The 16,214-nt window shown below is 50.4% G+C and overlaps 1 protein-coding gene across 3 annotated transcripts; it reads left to right on the top strand.

The window, feature by feature from the left end:
- Positions 1–1,827: 1,827 nt before the first annotated feature.
- Positions 1,828–16,160, top strand: ERCC1 (ERCC excision repair 1, endonuclease non-catalytic subunit). Of its 3 annotated transcripts, none has more exons than XM_049900050.1 (10): positions 1,828–2,225; positions 2,736–2,847; positions 4,428–4,643; positions 8,882–8,985; positions 10,427–10,526; positions 12,391–12,467; positions 13,744–13,843; positions 15,366–15,437; positions 15,641–15,709; positions 16,049–16,160. In XM_049900050.1, the coding sequence occupies exons 1-10, from the start codon at positions 1,975–1,977 to the stop codon at positions 16,100–16,102; spliced, it is 1,155 nt and encodes a 384-aa protein (XP_049756007.1). In that variant the 5' UTR covers positions 1,828–1,974; the 3' UTR covers positions 16,103–16,160. The 3 variants fall into 3 exon arrangements, with proteins under 3 accessions (XP_049756007.1, XP_049756008.1, XP_049756009.1); XM_049900052.1 differs by lacking the exon at positions 1,828–2,225 and adding an exon at positions 2,236–2,360; XM_049900051.1 differs by lacking the exon at positions 4,428–4,643 and having other exon boundaries at positions 1,829–2,225.
- The last annotated feature ends 54 nt before the right edge of the window (positions 16,161–16,214 follow it).

The raw sequence follows: 16,214 nt of genomic DNA on the forward strand, positions 1-16,214 counted from the left end.
CACACTCCTTCCTGCCACTCTCACTTTTCGTGTCCATTCTGCCAGCTTCTGACCCCCTCTGCCCTCTCATCTCCTCTCCAGACAGGAGCTGCCCACATAGTCTGATGTGTATACTTGATCCAAGAAGCTCACTTCTCACTGGTGTCATTTTCTATCCTATAGTCCAGTCCAACTCCTGTCTGAAGAGTTGGCTTTGGGAATGGTTCCTGTCTTGGGCTAACAGAAGGTCTGGGGACCATGATCTCCTGGGTCCTTCTAGCCCCAGTCAGACCATTAAGTCTGACCTTTTTATGAGAATTTGAGGTCTGCATCCCACTGCTCTCCTGCTCCCTCAGGGGTTCTCCGTTGTGTTCCCTGTCAGGGCAATCATTGGTTGTGGCCAGGCACCATCTAGTTCTTCTGGTCTCAGGCTGATGTAGTCTCTGATTTATGTGGCCCTTTCTTTCTCTTGGGCTCATAATTACCTTGTGTCTTTGGTATCCTTCATTCTCCTTTGCTCTAGGTGGGTTGAGACCAATTGATGCATCTTAGATGGCTGCTTGCTAGCATTAAAAACCCCAGACGCCATTCTCCAAAGTGGGATGCAGAATGTTTTCTTAATAGATTTTATTAAGCCAATTGACTTAGATGTCCCCTGAAACCATGGTCCCCAAACCCCTGCCTCTGCTATGCTGGCAAGAAGGCCTCTTTTTTTTAAATAATATTTTATTGTGTTTTCAGTGAAAGTTTACACAGCAAATTAGGTTCACATATGACAATTTGTACACAAATTGTTCAGTGACATTAGTTACATTTTTCACAATGTGTCAACATTTTCTTTAATTGCGCTCTGGGTGTTCCATTTCCAGTGCTCTAGTTTCCCTGTGCCCTTATCTTCTCGTTTTTGTTTTAGAGTAATTGTTGACCTTTTGGTCTCATACAGGTTTTTGAATGGAGTACTATACTCACAGGTAATATCCTTGATTTTGTGTGCAAATCTGTTATTTCACTAAAAGGTGACCTCAGGGGATAGTTTTGGTTCAAGGTTTAAAGAGTTATCTCAGGGCGATAGTTTCAGGGAGTCTTCTAGTCTCAACTGGTCCAGTAAGTCTGGGCATTTAATGAACCTGAGTCTTGTTCAGTGTTTTTCTCCCGTTCTATCAGGGTCCATCTTTTGTGGCCCCAGAAAGCCTCTTAACACACCAAAAAGCAAAAGTCAGGACGGAAGAGATTGATAAATAGGTGCAAATAAACACTAAGAACGTCTGTGTGACAAAAATAAATAAATTTAAAACACAAAGTACAAACTAGGAGGAAATATTTGCTGCACATGTGACTGACTAAGAATTAGAATCCGGAATTCATAAAGTACTCCTGCAAATTAGTAGCAATAAAAAAAGGCACACAACCTCATTTAAAAAATGGGCAAAGGATATGAGCAAGCAATTCACAGAAGATAAAAGACCAATAAATTCAAAAAAATATGCTCCCTCTCCTTAGTAATCAGACAGTTGCAAGCTAGAACAGTGTGATTACTATTCCGAATTCAGGAAATGACTAATAGTAACTCATCAACCAGGCCTCTGCTCAGATGTCCTTTCCTCCAGGAAGCCCCTCCTAACCTGAGGCTGGGTCAGGCGCCGCCCTGGGTCCTACAGCCCTCTGGGCTCCCCCAACCCAGCCCTGCCCACTCCGGGCCGTCACTCTTTGGGGACTCTCCCACAGGACGGAGAGCCCCGGAAGGAAGGCGGGGGCTGTTGTTGATCACTCACGTTTCACTAGCCCCGCCCCGCACAGGGCCAGACACAGAGGAAGCGCTCTGGGAATATGTGTGGAATAAATGAATGAATGGGGAAACTGAGGCCAAGTCAATGGCAGAGCCAGGAGTCAAACTCAAGTCTCTCTGTACTGAGAGAAGGGCCCTAGTTTGAGCTCCCACCACCTCTACTCCCCTGAGGTCTGCCCGGAGCCGAGGCACACAAAAGGCGCTCAATAATGACATTGAAATTGGACTGCTTGGAAGCCAGACACTCTGGGGGCCACAGATCTACTCCTCAAGCCTCCGCAGTCCTCCAAGACCATAGAGAGCTGCGCAGGGACCGCCCCTCTCCGTGCTCAACCGCTTCGGGAAGCTTGAGGGCCAGAGAGGCCGGAAGTTCGGTGATCCTGGGGCCGCGCTGGCCGCCCCGGCCGCGGGAGGCCTCGATTCCCCGCCGATATTTTCCCGGTGGCCTCGGAACCAAGAGGTTAGTGCTCGCCGCTGTGAGACCGCGAGGCTGGAGAGAGAGGTGGAGCCCGCGAGGTGGCGATTGATGGCCGCGGAAGCCAATCGCTGCGCAGTCTGAGAAATGGACAAGACTGGGCGCGGGGGGGGCGTCCAGGTGGGGCGTCCTGGGACCGGGCTAACGGGGTGTTGGGGACGGTGAGGAGCCGGTCGAATGGAAGGCGGGGGACCGCGGGGGAGGGCGGAGAGAGTAGAACCCGAGGACCCCGGAGGCGGGGCGAATAGAGTTTAGGGGCCCTCGAGGGGCGGGGCGAATGGGATGTGTGGCCCGTAAGGGACTGGGCGAGCAGAAGGTGGAGGATCGATGCGCTGGGCGGGGCTTTGTAGAAATTGGGGTGTTTGGGACTTGACACTTTGGAACCTTGGGTTTTTTTGGGGGCGAGAGATGGCTGTGAGTGAGGGTCCCTGGTAGGAGATGGGAATGCAGATACTGAGGTCTCGTTCTCTCCCTTTGACACGTCTTCCTTCTCAGATCCCAGATGGACCCTGGGAAGGATGAGGAGGGGGTGTCACAGCCCCCAGGGCCGCCCCAAAGGAAGAAGTTCGTCATACCACTGGACGACGATGAGGTCCCTCCTTCTGGGGTAGGACGAGGAGATGGGACCATTGGGAGGCAGGGTGGAAGGCAAGAGTACAGGAAGAGGTCTGTGGAGCCCCGTGTGGATTAGGAGGTGTTGGGGCCTGAATTGCCTGGGGCAAACAATCCTTTGCCCTCTGGAGGCCTCACTTTCCCCACCTGTAAAATGGCAAGGTGGATCTCAGAAAGGGCTAAAGCAAAGGCCGCAAACTGGCAGCCAGTGGGGTGGTCCTGGGTTGTGTTTTATGTAGCCAGCACTGTGATGTTGCTGACATTTAAGAACTGGAAGGTTTTGCAGTTTAAAAAGAAAATTCTGCACTTCTGACATCTTTTGATAAATTGCAGGGGCTGGTAATTCTGAAATCTCATTCCTGCAGGAAAACATTCTGCTGGAGCAGAGTTTTGGCCAGGGCTTCCAACTGGTTCTTCCCGGTTCAGTAATGGCTGAGGGACTGACACGGGAACAGACCTGAATTTTAAAATTTGGGTCAACTGGAATCATAACTGGTATGGGAAAATTCTGGGTTGAAGCCCTGCTAGAAACTTTATCTTCCTCTTAGAAAATAGCAGCACACTCATTGCATAGCAACCAAATCTCTTGCCCGAAGGATTTTGTGCAGAGTCAGAAACAACGGTGCCCCGCTAAAAGATGGCGGCCAGCCAGGCCACTTTGAATGCGTATCACCACGCTCCTCAGTCCTCGCAATAATCCAGTATCACACATCAGGCTGCTGAAGGGGCTCACTATGGCTCTTCCAAGTCTCCCATTCCAGGGCTTTGACTTGTAATTTTTCCCATTCTGGTTATGTTTCCAGATAACTCAGGTTTTTAAATTTTGAGTCTGTTCTGGTTTCGCTTCATTGATGATGAATGAACCAGTTCGAACTGGTTCAAAGCCCTGGTTTTGGCTGCCACCTATAGACTATGAAGAAAAAAAGAAACTGGGCCAAGGATATAGGGTGTATGGGGGAGAGGGGCTACCTTAGACAGGAAGATGACATTTTGGTAGAGACATGAAGGAGGTGAAGGAGTGAGCCATGCAGACATCTGAGAGGAGAGAGAATAGCCAGTGCAAAGGCCCTGAGGTCAGAGATACCTGACAAGTTTGAGCACAGCAAGGAAGCCAATGCGTGGGGCTGGAGAAAAGGAGGGGGAAATGGTAGGAGGTGAAGCCCCAGAGACAAGGGGGCAGGGATGGGTCTTCTAGAGTCTCCTGGGCCATGGTGACAGCTTTGGCTTTTACTCTGAGGCCAGGGCCACGGGAGGGCTGTGAGCAAAGGAGAGATCCCCTTGGCTGTATGTGTGGAATGTGCCAGCAGGGGTAGGGGTAGAGGCAGGGAGCTTGCTGAGGTGGTGACTACAGTGGTCCAGATTGGAGACGATGGTGGCTGAGATGGGGTGGAAGCTGAAGAGGTGGGGAGAAGTGGGTGGATTCAGATTTTGAGTTCCCAGCCCTTTTATAGTTTTGCCTCTGGAAGGTGCATTGGGAGGATGGAAGGTGGGCTGACACTGATGAGTGGGGAAGGGCTCCCATGCCACTTCCCCAGGCCATAAACACCCCACTCATCCACCTCCGTGTCCCTACAGGCCAAGCCCTTATTCAAATCCACACGGAGCCTTCCCACTGTGGAGACCCCAGCCCAGGAAAACCCTCAGACATATGCTGAGTACACCATCTCGGGGCCTCCAGGAAGGGCTGCAGTCACGTGCCTCACAGGGTCAGATGCCCCGGCAGGAGAAACTCCCAACCAGGCCCCCAAACCAGGGGCAAAATCCAATAGCATCATTGTCAGCCCCCGGCAGGTGAGGAGGGGGATGGAGAAGTGGGGCTTTGAGGATTCTGGGAGGAAACACCATATAGGGATGGTTCTGTTGGGCAGTGGAAGGGGATGTGAGTTCTACCTACTTAGCTAATGCAGTGCCATTCATTCATTCATTCATACAAGAGCTGTGTGTAGGTTGAGGGTACCCCAGGTATTCTTGTGGCGGGGGTGGGGGAGATGACTGTGTTTGTGCAGCTATATTTTCTGTCCTCAGGATTGTTGTTCATTCATTCAAAAACTATCTATTAAACACAGATCTGAATTTGAATACCTGCTCGGACACACAGTAGCTATGTGATTTTGGACAAGTGAATTAACCCATCTGTGCCTTGGGTTATCTTGTGGTTTGGTCATCTTTAAGTGGGGATTCATCCATTTATTTAGTCCACAAATATTGACAGAGGGTACTGGGTGCTGTTCTAGGCTCTAGGGGATAGAGTGAATGAAAGCATAGAGTGCTTTCATTCTAGGGGATAGAGTGAATAAATCCCTGCCACAGATGGAGCTGGCATTCTAGTGGAGAGAAGAGGCAATGTACAAAGATTATATACTGGGACCCAAGCACATGAAAAAATTCTCAATGTCACTGGTCAGCAGGGAAATGCAAATCAAAACCATAGTGAGATACTACTTCACACCTAGTGGGATGGCTAGAATCAAAAAGTCAGACAATAGCAAATGTGGATGAGAACGTGGAGAAATTGCAACCCTCATACACTGCTGGTGGGATTGTAAAATGGGGCAGCAGCTTTGGAAAACAGTGTGGCAGCTCCTTAAAGGATGAAACACAGAGTTACCATATGACCCAGTAATTCCACTCTTAGGTATATACCCAAGAGAAATGAGAACGGATGCTCGCACAAAAATTTATACACAAACATTTATAGCAGCATTATTCACGAAGTCCCAAAGTGAAAAACCTCAAATGTCTGTCAGCTCTTGAATGGATGAATAAAATGTGTTATAGCCATATGATGGAATATTATATGACAATAAAAAGGAATGAAGTACTGATACATGCTGCAATGTGGATGAACCTTGAAATCATGATGCCAAGTGAAAGAAGCCAGACACAAGAGGTCATATATCGTATGATTTCATGTATATGAACTGTTAAGAATAAGCAAATCCATAGAAACAGAATGTAAATTAGTGGTTGCCAGGGGGTTATGGGATGGGGAGTGACTGCTAAAGGGTGTGGGGTTTCTTTTTGAGTTGATGAAATGTTCCAAAATTGTGGTGATGATGGCACAACTCTGACTACGAGGTTTGGAATCACCTTGCAGAAGGCCATTTGGCCTTTGCTCTCTGTTCTTTTGAGCCAGACCAACACGTGAGGCTAATGAGTGGGGGGCTGACCAGACCATGAGGCACCACCTGGGGGCCCGAGGCTGACTAAGCTTCACGTGGAGGCATGATATAATCTGACATGGCCACCTAGTAAGGCCGATAAGAGCCCTGAACCCTAAGGCTCAGATGGAGCTTCCTGGTTGGTAAGAGTGAACATGTGCTCTCAGGAGGGTAGTGCATCCCCTTGGGACGTGGAAGATCCATGTTGGGATCCCTCTGGAAGCTTGCCCTATGCATCTCTTCATTTCTATCCTTTATTGTTATATTAAAGCTGTTATCACAGGTATGGTGTTTCCTGTGACCTATATGAGTCTTTACATTGAATTATAGGATGCTAAAAGAGGAGTGGGGGCTAACTGGTCTGAAGCAGAGGGAGTCATGTGGACCTCTGAGCTTGTGGCTGGTACTTGCTGACCTAGCCCCAGGTGGCTGAGGATGAGAGAGAGAAGGGCAGTGTGGGCAGCTGGTCTGAACTGAACAGGGAAGGGAAGCTGGGATTTCTACAGGACTCAGTTGGCATGTGGAGTGGGATCTGTTATCCACGACACAATTTTGCGTCAGAAGTGGGTGATTTTAGTTTCCCTGAACTGATTCGCACAATGGTGTTGTGTGCCATTGAGTCGATTCTGACTCATAACAACCCTATGGAACAGAATGGAACTGCCCCATTGGGTTTTCTAGGCCGTAATCTTTTTTTTTTTTTTTTTCATGGTGCTTTAGGTAAAAGTTTACAGTGCAAATTAGTTTCTCACTCAAAAATTTATACACAAATTGTTTTGCGACATTGGTTGCAATCCCCACGATGCGTCAGCACTCTCCCCTTTTCCACACCAGATTCCCCATGTCCATTCATCCAATTTTCCTGTCTCTTTCTGCCTTCTGCTTGCTTTTGGGCAGGTGTTGCCCATTTGGTCTGGTCTACTTGATTGAACTAAGAAGCACATTCCTCATGTGTTTGTCATTCTTTGTTTTGTAGGCTTCTCTAATCTTTGGCTGAAAGGTGGACCTCGGGAGTGGCTTCAGCTCTGAGTTAGTAGAATGTCCAGGAGCCATAGTCTTGGGTGTTCCTCCAGTCTTTGTCAGACCAGTAAGTCTGGTCTTTTTTTGTTAATTTGAATTTTGTTCTACATTTTTCTCCCACTCTGTCTGGGACCCTCTATTGTGATCCCTGTCAGAGTATTCTGTGTGGTAGCTGGGCACCATCTGGTTCTTCTGGGCTCTGGCTGGTGGAGGCTATGGTTTATGTGGTCCATTAGCCCTTTGGGCTAATATTTTCCTTGTGTCTTTGGTTTCTTTCATTCTCCTTTGTTCTGGACAGGATGGGACCAGTAGATGTATCTTAGATGTCCGTTCACACATCACCCCCCCAGATGCTACTTACCAAAGTAGGATGTTGAACATTTTATGAACTATATTATGCCAGTTAACCTAGGTGTCCCCAAGACTATGGTACCCAGCCTTCAGCTCCAGTAACTCTGTCCTTCAAGGTGTTTAGATGTGTCTAGGAAGCTTCTATGATTTTCCCTTGGTCAAGTTGTGTTGACTTTCCCTATATTGTGTGTTGTCCTTCCCTTCACCCAAGTTAACACTTGTCTACTATCTAGTTAGGGGAGGAGTGGGGAGAGGAAATCCCCTCCCTTGCGACAATCAAAGATTGTTTTTTTCCTGTGTGTAAACTTTTTCTTGAGTTTTTGTGATTGTGGGTCTCATGCAATATTAGTCCTTTTGTGATTGACCTATTTCACTTAGCATGACGCCCTCCAGATTCATCCACGTAGTGAGATCTTTCGTGGAGTCATCATTATTTATTGCACGGTATTCCATTCAGTGTATGTACCATAATTTATCTGTTCATCTGCTGATGGGCACTTAGGTAGTTTCTATCTTTTTGTGCTGTAAATCTTTACGGGAGCAGATTGCCAGGTCTTTTCTCCCTCGGAACAGCTGGTGGGTTCAAACTGCTGATCTTTCAGTTAGTGGCTGAGTACTTAACCATTGTGCCACCAGGGCCCCTTAGCTGCACAGTAATTATATTAAAAACCATTGAATTACACACTTTAAATGAGTGAATTGTACCGTATGCGAACTATCTCAATAAAGTTGTTACTAAAAAAAAGAGGATCCACCTTGTAGCGTCATTGTGAAGATTTAAATGAGTGAAATCAATACTTCTCAAACTTCAGCACATATCAAAATCATCTGGCAAAAACAAACAAAACCAGTTACTGTGGAGTTCACTCCGACTCATGGCGACCTCATGTGTGTCATTGTAGAACTATGCTCCACAGAGTTTCCAGTGGCCGGTTTTTTGAAAGTAGATTATCAGACCTTTCTTACAAGGTGCATTTGGGTGGACACGAACCTGCAGTTTTTCAGTTAGCAGGCGAGTACGTTAACCACCTGCACCACCCAGGGACTCCATTTCAGCCTCCAGTAGCTGGCAGTCCTTGGAGCTCCCAGCCGTATAGATGCATCTACCTGTGTGTCTGTCTTCGCATGGTGTCTTCCACCTGTGTCTGTGCCTCTTTTTATAACTCAGAAGTGATTAGGTTTAGGACCCACCTTGCATTGGTTTGATCTTATTAACATGACAAAAGAAAGACCCTATTTCCAGATGGGATCACATCCACAGGCACAAGGGTTAGGATTTCAGTTTCATATGTTGGCGGCCAGCTGGAGACAGACCTGGGAGTGCTTTAGTAAAACCCCAGAGCTGGAGGGTCGGGGAGGGTTTCCAGGACCTGGGACATTCCAGGCTGGGAAGAGGAGGGAAGAGAAGCTGGAGAAGACCCAGGCCCAGGGTGGAGAGGGGCGGAGAGGTGTTGGAAGAGGTTGTGGTGGGGACTAACCTTCTCCCTCCTTCCCTAGAGGGGCAACCCAGTGCTGAAGTTTGTGCGCAATGTGCCCTGGGAATTTGGCGACGTGGTCCCGGACTACGTGCTGGGCCACAGCACCTGTGCTCTCTTCCTCAGGTGAGCTCTGGGGCTGCCCTACCTTCCAGGAAGGGCTTCCAACCAGGCTGGGGAGTATAGTGCTCTGCTGTTCTAGGCTGTCCCATAGAAGAACTCGTGCTAGCTCTGGGCCTAGGTGTGGGGCTATGTGGGAAGAAGAGGATCTTGGCCTGGAGGTGTCTGGAGCAACAAAAGCTGGGTTCTGAGAGACAAGGGGGCTGAGGACCTGGACTCCTGGGTCTGAGGGAGGAGGGGGCTGAGGACCTGGACTCCTGGGTCTGAGGGAGGAGGGGGCTGAGGACCTGGACTCCTGGGTCTGAGCGAGGAGGGGGCTGAGGACCTGGACTCCTGGGTCTGAGGGAGGAGGGGGCTGGGGGCCTGGACTCCTAGGTCTGAGAGAGGAGGGGCTGGGGGCCTGGACTCCTGGGTCTGAGAGAGGAGGGGCTGGGAGTCTGGAGTCCTGGGTCTGAGGGAAGAAGGGGCTGGGGCCTGGACTCCTGGGTGTGAGGGAGGAGGGAGCTGGGGGCTGGGACTCCTGGGTCTGAGAAAGGAGGGGCTGGGAGCCTGGACTCCTGGTTTTGAAGGAGGAAGGGGCTGGGGGCCTGGACTCCTGGGTCTGAGGGAGGAAGGGGCTGGGATCCCAGACTCCTGGGTGTGAGGGAGGAGGGAGCTGGGGGCTGGGACTCCTGGGTCTGAGAGAGGAGGGGCTGGGAGCCTGGACTCCTGGTTTTGAAGGAGGAAGGGGCTGGGGGCCTGGACTCCTGGGTCTGAGGGAGGAAGGGGCTGGGATCCCAGACTCCTGGGTCTGAGGGAGGAGGGGACTGAGTGACTCATGTCCCAGACATCCAAGGCTGGGGTCAAAGAGAACCAGGATCTTTCCAACCTTGCCGCAGGTAAACAAGTTCCCCTGCCCCTCAAGCCCCAGAGGTTCCTTTCCAAATAGGGTCAGATGGGGAAGTGAAACTTCTCAATTCCTGCCCTTCACCTGGAGGCCACTGGGCAGAGATGACCCCTAGTTACCCAGGTAGAGGAGCCACCCCTCCCCCTCCCTGCCAGCACCTTCTGAGGCCAAGGCAGGCAGGCCTGGTCCTGGCCAGGCCCTGTTTTCCAAGACCAGCTGTGTAGCGGCCCTCAGTCCACATACACTGGAACCCAGCTCCTGGTCTCTACGTGAAGCCCAAGTCTCTTCTCCTCAGTGACGAACCCAGGAGTCCAACCTTCAGGGAACCAGGGCCAGGCTGCCCTCAGTTCAAATCCCCGCTGTGCCACTTCCTGGAAGGGTGATCGTGGGCCAGTCACTTAACCTCTCTCAACCTCAGATTCCAGCAAGTTTTTCCGCCTTTGCTATGCTGTGGCTGCTGGAGTCTGAGCCTTCTGAATTCTGCTGAGGGCGGAGAAGGGCTTCCAGGCTCTCGGGGAGACTGAGACCGCCCTATCTCTCCCTCTCCCCTGTCCCTGGCAGCCTCCGCTACCACAACCTCCACCCAGACTACATCCACCAGCGGCTGCAGAGCCTGGGGAAGAACTTCGCCCTGCGGGTCCTGCTCGTCCAGGTGGACGTGGTAAGCAGGGGTCACTTCCCAGCAGGCCTCATTGTTTCCATCTGTGAAATGGGGATTTTGGGGCTTGGAGGTAGCAGAGTGGACTAAGTTCTTGGTTGGCTTCAACTCATGGAGCCCCCAGGTACAACAGAACAAAATACTGCCAGATTCCATGCCATCCTCATGATCATTGGTATGCTTGACTCCATCCATGTCATTAAGGTAAACTCTACTTTGAGGAAGGAGCCTTGGTGGCACAGTGGTTAAGCGCATGGCTGCTAACCAATAGGTTGGCGGTTTGAACCCAGCAACTGCACTGCAGGAAAAAGATGTGGCAGTCTGCTTCTGCAAAGATTACAGCCTCGGAAACCCTAGGGGCTGTTCTACTCTGTCCTGTAGGGTTGCTGTGAGTCAGAATTGACTCAGTGGCAGTGGGTCTACTTTGAGGAGGCAGCTCTTGCTCAGTTTTATTCCAACCTAGGGGGCTTATCTTCTAACACTATATCGACAGTGTTCTGTTGTGATGCATAAGGATTTCATTGGCTAGTTTTTGGAAGTAGATCACCAAGCCTTTCTTCCTAGTCTTAGTCTGGAAACTCTGCTGAAACCCGGTCACCATAGGTTACTTTGATGGTATTTGAAACACCAGAGGTATAAGTTCCAGCAGCATTGCTACACATAGTATAGCAAAGTGACAGATGGGTGGTGGGGACTACATTACTTCCTGTTTAATCCCTTCCAAGGAGAAATGCAAGTTAAAACCTCAGTGAGAACCCATTTTGCACATCTGAGATTGACACAGGTCACCAAGACACCAGTGCTGGAAGGCGGCAGGAGAGTAAAATTATCCGTCTGTTCTTTCCCTATACCCCCTTCAACTAGTCCTATCCCTTCACCACCTAAATATCTCTTGAATCTGCTTCATCTTCTCTGTCTGCACAGCCCTTGCCCCATCCAGACCCCCTCCTCTCCTGTCTGGGTTCCCCAGCTTCCTCCCTGGTCTTAGGGCCTCCAGCTGCAATCCCTTCCATCCTTACAGCAGCCAGAACATCTTCCTAAAGCACAGATCCAACTCCCCTGCTCAAAAACTTTTTATGGCTCCCTAGTGCCCTTAGGAGAAAGCTCCCTTTCCCACCATGGCCTTACCTGACCTGACCCCCACCCACCCCTGCAGGCTCATCTCTAAGCTTCCAAGCAATCACTCTTTCATTTCACAACCTCCATCCCATATGGGGAGTCCCTGGGTGGTGCAAACAGTTCAGCACTCGACTACTAGCTGAAAGGCTGGCAGTTCGAAGGTTGGCAGGCACCTCGGAAGACAGGCCTGGCGATCTGCTTCCAAAATGTCATAGCCTTGAAAACTCTATGGAGCGGTTTTACTCTGCACACATGGAGCGGCCATGAGTTGGAATCAACTGGGTGGCAACAGCAACAACAATCCCATATGGAGTGAATTCCTCAAGACCTCTATCCCCTCCCATCCTTTGCACATATTGTTCCCTATGCATGGAATTCCCTTTTTTGCTGTCCTTTTCCTCCCTTACTCCTCATTTTCCTTCAGGACTCAGCTCAGATGTCTCCTTCTCCAGGATGCCCTCCCTGATCCCCCAGGCTGACTCAGGCACTCCCTCGTCTTAGCCCTGCCCACTCTGGGGCATCACTGTCTGGGGATGGGTTTGCCTGTCTTCCCACTGGATTGAGTTCTGGGACGGCAGGGCCAGGACTGTGTCAGTCACCCCCCAGCACAGGCTGAGCACCCACTAAGGGCTCAGGGAGTGTGTGCTGAGTGAAAGGCTCTTGGCATCCTAAGCTACTGTGTCTTCAAGACAGTTTATTCCTTGCTTTCTCTCAGGTCTCTAATTCCAATTTTCTTCTTCTTTTCCAGAAAGACCCTCAGCAGGCCCTCAAAGAGCTGGCTAAGATGTGCATCCTGGCAGACTGCACCCTGATCCTTGCCTGGAGGTGAGATGGAGTCCCCATCTCCCCCAATTCAGGCTCTGTCATGAATCATTCCTCTTTCTCTTTCCATGAACTCCCTCTGTGACCCTGGGCCCGGCACTGCCTCTCTCTGGGCCTCAGTTTTCCCATCTGTAAAATGGGGTCATAATACCTTTCTTATGGAGTCTCTGAGTGGCACAAACAGTTAAGTGCTCAGCTATTAACAGAAAGGTTGGTGGTTCAAATCCACCCAGAGGTGCCTCAGAAGACAGGCCTGCAGTCTACTTCCAAAATGTCACAGCCATTGAAAACCCTATGGAGCACACTTCTACTATGACACACGTGGAGTCGCCATGAGTCAGAATCAACTTGGCAGCAACTGTTCTTTTTTTTTTTTTTTTAAATAGCTTTCTTATAAGGGTATAGGCACAAAAGCAGGTGACTTAGATAAAATTCCCAGGACCGTACAATACAAGGCACTTTTGAGTTAGGCATGAATCTGGCTGAATAATTAATTCCACATCTAGATTTCTGGATTATTTAGGTTGGGCTTCCATTTGGAAAAAAATACATCCCTACCTCACACCATCAGCAAAATTGAATCCTGACAAATTACAGCTTTAAACATAAAGACTACCGTAAGTATTGTAAGAAATCTTACGGGAGGATGTATTTTAGCATCATGGGGCAGGAAAGGTCTTTCAAAGCAAGACACAAAATCCAGAAGCCATAAAGGAAAAAGATGACTGATTTGAGAAAATTTAAAAAATTTTAAAACTTCTGGATAGTAAAAGATACTACAAAGTTAAAAGACAAGTGACAAACTAAGAAACTGAGCCCCAAGAGGAAAATTATTTGCCTCATGTCAAATGGGTCGGAATCGACGGCACACAAGTCTCACTCAGGCGGGAAGCAGGGCCTGTCCGGACCCCTATTAGCTGGAAAAGAGGTATAAAGATAAGCTGGCAGAGGTTACCCCAGGGGTGTTTGGGGGAAGGGAGGGCTGAGAACGTTCATTTTTCTGTACATTAGAGTTTGGAACTTTTAGCACCAGGAATCATGATTGTAATGAAACTATTGGAGCCCCAGTGGCGTAGTAGTTAAGAGCTATGGCTACTAATCAAAAGGTCAGCAGTTCGAATCCACCAGCCACTCCTTGGAAACCCTACGGGACAGTTCTACTCTGTCCTATAGGGTCGCTGAGTCATTATTGACTTGATGGCAGTGAGTAATGAAGTTGATCTCAAACATGACACCCTCTTACCCTTCACCCCGGCTGACCCATGTCCTCTCACCCCAGCCCTGAGGAGGCTGGGCGGTACCTGGAAACCTACAAGGCCTACGAGCAGAAGCCGGCGGACTTGCTAATGGAGAAGCTGGAGCAGGACTTTGTCTCCCGGGTGAGGCTGCCCACCTCTCTCCCAGGCACCTGACAACCCTGCTGGGTCTCCCCCCAGCTCCTGGGTGGTTGAGCTTCCATTCTGTTCTCAGGTCATGTCCATTCATTCCCCAGGCTGTTCTTCTCCAGCCTCATGCTCACATTGCAGCCAGAGGGCTCTTCCTGAGCGCAAACCTGGCATGTCTTCCCCTGCTCTAAACCCTTCCATGGCTCCCCAGTGCCCTTAGCAAAAGCCCAAGCTTCCCACCATGCTCTACCTGTCTAGCAGGAGTCCTTGGTGGCTCAAACAGTTACATGCCCAACTATTCACCGAAAGGTTGGAGGTTCGAACCCACCAGAGGTACCTTGGAAGAAAGGCCTGGCAATCTGTTTCTGAAAGGTTACAACCTTGAAAACCCTTTGGAACACAGTTCTACTCTGCAACACCAGGGTCACCATGAGTCAGAATCAACTTGACAGCAACTGGTGTCTGTCTAGCCAGCCCCATTCTCCTCAGCGCCCTTGCAGCCTTACTTACACTGGTTACACTATCCTTCCACACCTACCTTGCTCCTCCGGCCATTTGCCCATTCTGTTCCCTCTGCCCAGCTGATTACCTGTCTGTTTCCATCCCTCACCTCAGCTTGGATGCCCACTCCTCCAGGAAGCCCTCCCTGACCTCAGGCTGGGTCAGGTGTTCCCCCCTTGGGTCCCACAGCCCCCTTAACTCCCCTATCCCAGCCCCATCCACTGTGGGTCCTCACTGTCTGGGGACAGGTCTGTCTCCCCTACTGGACTGGGACCTACTACTGTGTCCCCATGGGTGCTCAGGAGTGCTTACTGAATGAATTGAATCTGGGCTCCAGTGACGGAGTCATGGTGAGGGACACTTCATCGATGCCTTTCATGGGGGTTCTTCCAGGGAGCACTAACATGGCAGCTAGATACCATCAGGCCTTGTATCACCAGCTCCCACAGCTGAAGCTCTTGCTTTGTGCTAGGCACATCAGCTCAGCCACCTGGTCTACAGTCCATCGCTGTGAAAGCCTGTCTGGGGGGAGGAAGAAAGATGAAGGCATTCATCCAGTGTCACACAGCCAGGGACTGGCAGGGCTGAGAACAGAACTGAGGTCATCACATACGGTCCACGTTGGCCATCATTGCATGATTTGTTTTCACCCACTGTGGGTCGGGTGGCCTTCTTAATGCACTTGAGGAAGGTACCAGAGAGATCAGCTTCTATGCCCTGCATCTTACAGTGAACGAGTGGTTTTGAACCCAGGTCCAATCCTGAGGCTGTCTCCCCCTGGGCACAACCAGTGCCTCAAGGTCAACAGTATTTACCTTACCATGTGACCAACACCCCCTCAGCTAGTTGGGGATCAGGGAATCCCTCTGAGATGATTGTTTAGTCAGTTAAAAAAAAATTTACTGGGTAGTTTCTCTATGCTGGGCAGTCTGGGGACCCAGCAGTGAGCCAGCCCTGCCCCTCGTGGGCTCATTCCTTCTCTCTGCCAATGTACTTATCTCCCCCGCCCTTCCAGGTGACTGAATGTCTGACCACGGTGAAGTCAGTCAACAAAACAGACAGTCAGACCCTCCTGGCTACTTTTGGGGTAAGGAGCGACTCCCCTGCCTCTATACGCATTTTTAGCCCCTGGCCTTTTCTAGGAAGTGCCCCCTCCACCCAATTTCCTTCCACTTTCCCACTCGATCCCAGCCCCCGCTTCCCCCAGGAATATCTTAGGCCCCTGATCAGCTGGGGCAGGGTTAAGTTTTGTGTTCACCTTCCCTGACGCCTCGCTCCCACCTTCCTCAGTCTCTGGAACAGCTCATCGCTGCATCATGGGAAGATCTGGCCTTGTGCCCAGGCCTGGGGCCCCAGAAGGTAAGAGTGTTCGGAATGGGCTTGAGGGGTTCGGGTACATAGGGACCCCAAATACATAAGACCTTAGACGCCAAAGTCCTAAGGTGCTGGAAAACCCAAGGTAGCCATTCTACAGATGAGGAAAACTGAGGCCCGGGGCGGGGGGGCAGGAAGGGCAGCCCAGCTTTATGCAGCCAGTCTGGGATAGACTCCAGATGGGGCTACTTCTCTTAGCCCCCAGGGCCCCTCCTAGCTGGGAGAGAAAAATGGTGCAAACAAACGTTCCCACTCTCCAGATGTACCAAACAAATAGCTTGTTTAATAACTGGGTTCTCGTTTCCCTCTTTCCCTCCCACCCAGGCCCGGAGGCTGTTTGATGTCTTACATGAGCCCTTCCTGAAAGCACCCCAGTGATCCCGGCTGCCAAGGACGCCCCAGGTGTCATAATAATAAAGTATTTGCCCGTTCCAGGCTCCTGCTGGGTGTGGCTGGGAAGGGGGTTCGTCCTTGGGCCCGTGGGCCACCT

This window comes from Elephas maximus, chromosome 11 (genome assembly GCF_024166365.1).
Source record: "Elephas maximus indicus isolate mEleMax1 chromosome 11, mEleMax1 primary haplotype, whole genome shotgun sequence".
Taxonomy (NCBI): domain Eukaryota; kingdom Metazoa; phylum Chordata; class Mammalia; order Proboscidea; family Elephantidae; genus Elephas; species Elephas maximus.